Source organism: Camelus bactrianus, chromosome 5 (assembly GCF_048773025.1).
Source record: "Camelus bactrianus isolate YW-2024 breed Bactrian camel chromosome 5, ASM4877302v1, whole genome shotgun sequence".
NCBI classification, from domain to species: domain Eukaryota; kingdom Metazoa; phylum Chordata; class Mammalia; order Artiodactyla; family Camelidae; genus Camelus; species Camelus bactrianus.
The window spans coordinates 96,483,103-96,489,102 of NC_133543.1; the positions used below are offsets into that span (position 1 = coordinate 96,483,103).

Below are 6,000 nucleotides of genomic sequence, written 5' to 3' on the forward strand. Positions count from 1 at the left end.
GTAGAGCGTCTATTTCTGCTAAAAGCAATGCCCTCTGTAGGTTAGTTCTCAGTATGAAAACTCACGGGCAAAGGTTAGCCTCTCCCAGCATGAGATACAATCTGTGTTTGGCCCTTTGAATTTTCATTGACAAACCTCCCAAGCCAGCCAGGGCTCCTGGCCTCCACAGTCCTGAGTCTTCAGACGCACTCAGCCTCCAACAGTGCTGTATTTTACTACTTAAACACTTCTTCAAAGTTTACTACGAAACAATGTGGCTCTGAGCCTGCCAAAAGTTTAACTGCAGGATTCCGTGGATTTTATCTGGCAGAGTAGCTGCCCTCCCTCCTTAGAATATTTCTGAGAGAAGGCAGTCAGCAAATCCTGCAGTCAGGGTGATTCCAGGGTCCCAACTGTCACTGAATGAGCCCCTCTCTGAAAATGCCCGTTTCTTACTTTGACCCCCTTCCCATCTTGCTAGCTTCAGAATCCAAATTAAAGGCAGTCTGGCATTTCAGTAGACAGCAGTGAAAAACTTCAGATGGGATGACCCAGGGCATAACTATTCCTGGCTATACTGAACTTTTGATTTTCAAATACCTGGGGGAACTTGGGGTTCAGAGCAGATGAGGGGAGAGAGCCAACGAATAGGAAAAAATAAAATAAGTGGCATAGTATGACCAAGCCAAAAGAAGCCTGATATTTCCAAATTATATTGGCCATCAGATGCTTTCACAAATCATTTGTTCTGTCCTTCCTGGAGACAAAAAGAAAAAAATAATCTGGATGTAAAAATCCTAACCCCAGACCAGTAAACTGTGTGGAATGCAATTTAAATTGCTGGTCAGAAAGTCTAGCCTTGTATATACTAACAAGCACACTAACCCCCAAGCCAAAAGTTGTGAAGCCTGAAGCAATGCATTCGTCAATTTCATCACCCCCTCACCCCGGCCGGGTGCCCGGCGCTGGGCTATGCCGACAGCATCAGGTTCTAATCCTTCTGTTTTACACGATCGCTTTGGGCAAATGCTTGCAAGTGGTCAGAGGCGTCAGCTCTGCTCCTCGGGTTTGCGCACCTCCTCCTCCAGGCTGGCCCCCGGCCTCCCTGTGCTCCTCACCTGCAGGCGCTCCGTGGCCGGCTGCCACATCTTCCAGCCGCGGGGTTTGGTAGAGGAGACGCCGGCGGGACTCTGTCGTTCGCGCCGGGGGGCGAGGTGCTGCGGTCCCGCTTCACATCTGGGGTCGGGGTCCGCGGGGTGGGCGTCCTGGAGCCCGCGACGGCCGCTGGGTGGGCGCAGGAGGCTGCGAGCGGGAGGCGGCGGCGCGGCGCTCGGCTGCCGGCAACTTGTGGGCACGGCCGTGAGCCGGCTGTCCTGGCGCAGCTGCGAGAGGACTGCGCAGCTCCGCCCGGGGCCGCGAGCGCACGGCGGCGGCGGCGGCGGCGGCGGCGACCGCTCCCTCCTCCTCCTCCCCCGCCGCCGCCGCCGCCGCCGCCGCCGCCGCCGCCCGGACCTGCGCGCTCTGAGCATGCCCGGGGCCGGCGCCCGCCCGGGAGCCTGCATCCCGGGCCACGAGGGTTGGGGGCGCACGGCGGCAAGCCCCGAATCCCCGCGAGGGGAGCGTGGGGAAGGCCAGAACCCGCGGCCCTGCTACCCGAGAGAGCCGGGGGTGGGATGGGGTCCGGGACAGGGCTCAGGCTGGCTGAGGAGGAAAGGACCCGGAGAGGGGGCTTCCTGAAGCCAGAAGCCGTCCGTAGCTCCCTGGGGTCTCAGGCTTCCAGTCAGCGGGGATCTCTGAATGGCCTGGGACTTGACTGGCCCCATGCTGGGCCCCAGACTTCCATGCATCCCTCCTACTGGAGTTAACTGAGCATCTATTATGCTCCAGCCTCTGTGCTGGATTCTGAGGATACAGTGGCTCAGAACTGAAGACAAGAGAATGTTCCTCGTCTCCTGAGCTCCGTTCTAGTCAGGGGAGACGGTCAACAAGGCAGAAAAACACCTGAAAGGGTGCTAGGTCAAGGGGTGAGAAACGTTGAGAAGAAAATAAAACAGGGTTGATGTGTGAAGAGAGAGGAGAGCTTCTTAGGTGGGGGCCCTGGGGGATGTCTGGAGTAAGAGGGAAAGCTGGACCAGGTGAGGGGTGACCTGTGGGCAAAGGACTGGGGCTCCTCTACCTGGCTGAGGAGGGCAGCACAGAATTCCCATCTTTCATCCATCCTGAGCTCTGCCAGGAGCCTCAGGAGGCTCTGGGAACCCAAAGATAAGCCAGGGCCACCCTGGGTCCCAAGCACAGAGGGTGGCGTTGGCCCCCATGAAATAACTACCTTTCCTAAACAAACCCAGCTCCTCCCACCCTCTTGACAACTGGCCCAGGTAGGTATTAACATTCCTGTTACAGGGATGAAGCAAACGAGGCTTGCAGAACTGAGATGACAGTCCACTCACACAGCCAGTGAGTGGCTTCGCGAGTACACACTCAGATGACTTCGAAACTGGAACTCTTCACCTTGCACGTCTAACTGCTCTGACTATGAAAACGTCCTGGGGAAAGAGCATCTGGGGCTGGAGATCGGGGAGCTCGGCAGGATGGGGAGGCTAAGCTGAGTCTGGAGGACTGACGAAGATGGGGGAGGAAAGGCGGTGGGAAATGCTAAGGGACAGAGGAACAGAGAGGAAGGAAGGAGAACGCAGTGTATGTGGGGGCCCAGAGCTGCTGAGAGGCGGGCCCGAGAGGCAGTGGGCTGGCAGGGTCTGAGGGCACACCAAACTGCACGTGCACAGCCCGGGTCCTGAGCTGCTCGGGCACTGGCAAAATCAACGCCGCATATCTGGAAGGATCTGCCCATCATCCTGCATAGACAGAATGATTTCCAGGTATCAAAGAGCTCAGAATCTGGCCCTCAGCTCACCAGGTCCTCCCTGAAACTCTCCGAGGGACAGAAACCCATATTTCCTAAGGCTTAGGGAGCACTCGATTCACGGAGTCACCCAGAGGAGAGTCACCAGTGGCGATGCCTGTTGACAGCTCTTTTCCAGAGCTCCAGGCAGCATCTCCTTCCAGACTACACAGTTGCTGGTGGGTGCCACCCACCCAGGCCGGGCCAGACCCCCAATGCCCTTGGAGTCTCCGGCAAAGCCACAGAGATGCTTCTGAGAAGCTGATCTACATCTCCCCTGATGACCACAGGACCCTCCCACTCCTGCCTGAAAACCACAGGCTTTCTCAGCTACTCCCCCAGTCCCTGCTGCCTGCTCTGGACCTGTCAATAACTCCCTTCTGATGAGTCGTCGGTACGTCACCCTACATGGAAACATGTATCAGATGCTTGCTCATGTGATCTCTGTTTTGAGATGATATTTTTACTTTTCCAATAACTCATCCTGCACACTTCCCACACCTAGAAAATTCTCAATGAACATAATAGACCTTCTCAGCGTCCTAATTCTTCTTTTGTAAAATCCCAAAGCAGAAGGAGATATACTTTATTACAAAAATCTAGAATACCCAAATGTGCATATTAAACCTCTCAGGAAGCTAAAACAGGAATATTCAGTTGCCAGGGATGTCTTCCGACTTAAGCTCTGAAACCATCCTTAGTTGCAGATGCTTCCATGGAAAAGTGACTTTGTTTTAAATAGCAGAGGGATGAGATAACGGCCTAAATTCAAATCGCATTAGAGCGTTAAATCCTGTCTTCTCACCTCCGAGTGTAATTAATTGTTATGACTCAGTAATACGGCTTTTAGTTCAGAGTATGGTGCTATTTAAGGAGAAAAGGCTTGGGCTCTGCACGGATTGCTTTCAGTTACCAGTTCTACTTTGCAAACAGATTTGGTAAACTAGAGGATGTGTTTAAACTCAAATGACGGTCCTGTTTTTATGTCTTTAGGCTAGGAGTGAAGAAACTAGGGCAGGGGAGTGAAGTGGAGGTGGAGGCTGGTGGAAGATGGCAGAAGGAATGGGACAACCTCCCCACAGGTCAGTTTTGCTCCCAAGTCTTCCCATTCTGGAGGAACCCGCCGTAGAGGGTGAGTGAAACAGAGACATCTACTGGCTAGAGTCAGGACGTGCATCCTGATCTCTCTCTTCCGTTCTGGGACACGGCAACCTCCAACCGCCCAGTGAGTCTGGGTGTGTAAACAGGTTTGCTCTGAGCAAGGAACCACCATTCCTAAAATTAGCAGGAGTTGTTTTGGTGCAATGAGTAGAAATATTAGACACACAAGTACGTGCATAATTTCATGTATTTAATCTCCTGTAATTATCTAAGTAGTTATAATCTTTTTAATAAATACCATTTCAAGGAAAATGATCCCCCCCAAAAAAAAAAGATTGGCAAGGCCAAGATGAATTATAAACACAACATTTTGTCCAGAAAAAGTACAATCATCCCTAGAAATTTTTGGAAGCCAACTGAATCTAGTTCATGACACTGAGCCCTAAGTTATGGAGAATGGTGAGTTAAATTACAGTCCAGCATACCACAGAAATACTGAAGTATTATGCAGCCATTAAAGAGGATAATTATGAAGCTGGGTTGCAGCTGTAAAGTGCTTATTATAGATTTATTTAAAGTAAGCTAAAATGTGTATAATTTTAACACATGTAAAAAAGATGTGTTAATTTCAATAAATAATGGAAAGGTGGGGGAGGGTCTAGCTCAAGTGGCAGAGCGCATGCTTAGCATGCATGAGGTCCTGGGTTCGATCCCCAGTACCTCCTCTAAAAGTAAATAAGTAAATAAACCTAATTACTCCTCCCCCTCAGAAAAACCTAAATAAATAAATACTGGAAAGGAGGTAGGAGAATGAGGGCACAGGCTGAATCCCAGCCTTTAAACTATTTAAGTGATGACTTTGGGCGAGTCATTTCCCTCGCTGAATCTCAGATTTCTCATCTAAAAAGGGTGATAATATTACTTAATAATTAAACTTATTGGGAGCCATGAATGAGTCAATGTGTGCAAAAATAGCGTGCCTGGCACACAGTCGGTGTGCAGAGAACTTTAGTTTTCATCCTGATGCTTTGTCCCCCTTTATCTTATTGAATGATCCAATTCTCACAAAGGGGCCCATGTTTCCTGTGGTTCAGTCATTTCCGTTTGAAACGTCTGTGGACTTCAATTATTTGATTTAGTTTTTTACCTAAAAGTGATAAACCAGATTAAAGCTTATTTACATTAAGAATTTAATCAGATGGTCAACAAAATTTACTGTGGTCTCATGTTTAGCAGAGCAAGTGTTGGAATGTCCTTCTGGTATCATTAATTTTATTTGCAAATCATCAAAACAGCTGTAGATGAGCAGTAGAGGAAATTCATTAAACCATTTAAACCTCCCTATAGTGATGGGGCCACTGGCTCTGGTCCCTACACAGTGATAGGTATGTATTAAGGTGTTCAGATAACCCTTTCCCTCCCTTAAAAGGAATTCTTCACAGTTGCCTTTGCAAACTTAGTTAAAAGGCAAATGATCCGGTCCTAGTTAATATCCAGGATGCGTGTTGTCTTTCTCCTGCTCAGACCTCCCCATACCCCTACCAGTCTTAGAAAAGTGGTGGCTTATTTTCAAAGCCGCCCACAAACATTCCACTCCCCCTCGGAAGTTGTGCCCTTTGCACGGTGGCTTGCCCATTTCTCCCATCATCGGTTGGAATTTATCTGCACCCTTTGAATCTGCGTGGGACGTGGGACTTACTTAGATCAATCCCAAGTGCCTTTGTGGCACGTCTAAGCTTGGATCCCAAAACACCTTTCAGTTTTTGTTGTTACCCTCTTGGAACCTGAGATCATGGCAGAAAGAAGCCCAGACCAGCCTCCTGGAGATCATGACCACGTAGAGGGAGGCCACGCCAAAGCCGACAGCACATGAATGAGCTGACCACTCTGTCACACCACTTGAAGACAGTGGCCACGTGGGTGACCCAGGTGAGACCCGCAGAAGAACCCCTCGGTGGAGAACAGCCCAAATTGCTGACCCACAGAATCGTGAGCAGATAACATGGTCATTTTTTTAAGCC

The 6,000-nt window shown here is 50.2% G+C and overlaps 1 protein-coding gene across 1 annotated transcript in view; it reads right to left on the reverse strand.

Annotated features, from left to right (window-relative positions):
• The window catches only part of PID1 (phosphotyrosine interaction domain containing 1), a 209,574-nt gene extending 208,130 nt beyond the window's left edge, over nucleotides 1-1,444 (reverse strand). The window contains exon 1 of the mRNA XM_074364440.1: nucleotides 1,098-1,444. Coding sequence (XP_074220541.1) covers nucleotides 1,098-1,127 — 30 coding nt within the window. The 5' untranslated portion in view covers nucleotides 1,128-1,444. The remainder of the gene's footprint in view (nucleotides 1-1,097) is intronic.
• Between the last annotated feature and the right edge of the window lie 4,556 nt (nucleotides 1,445-6,000).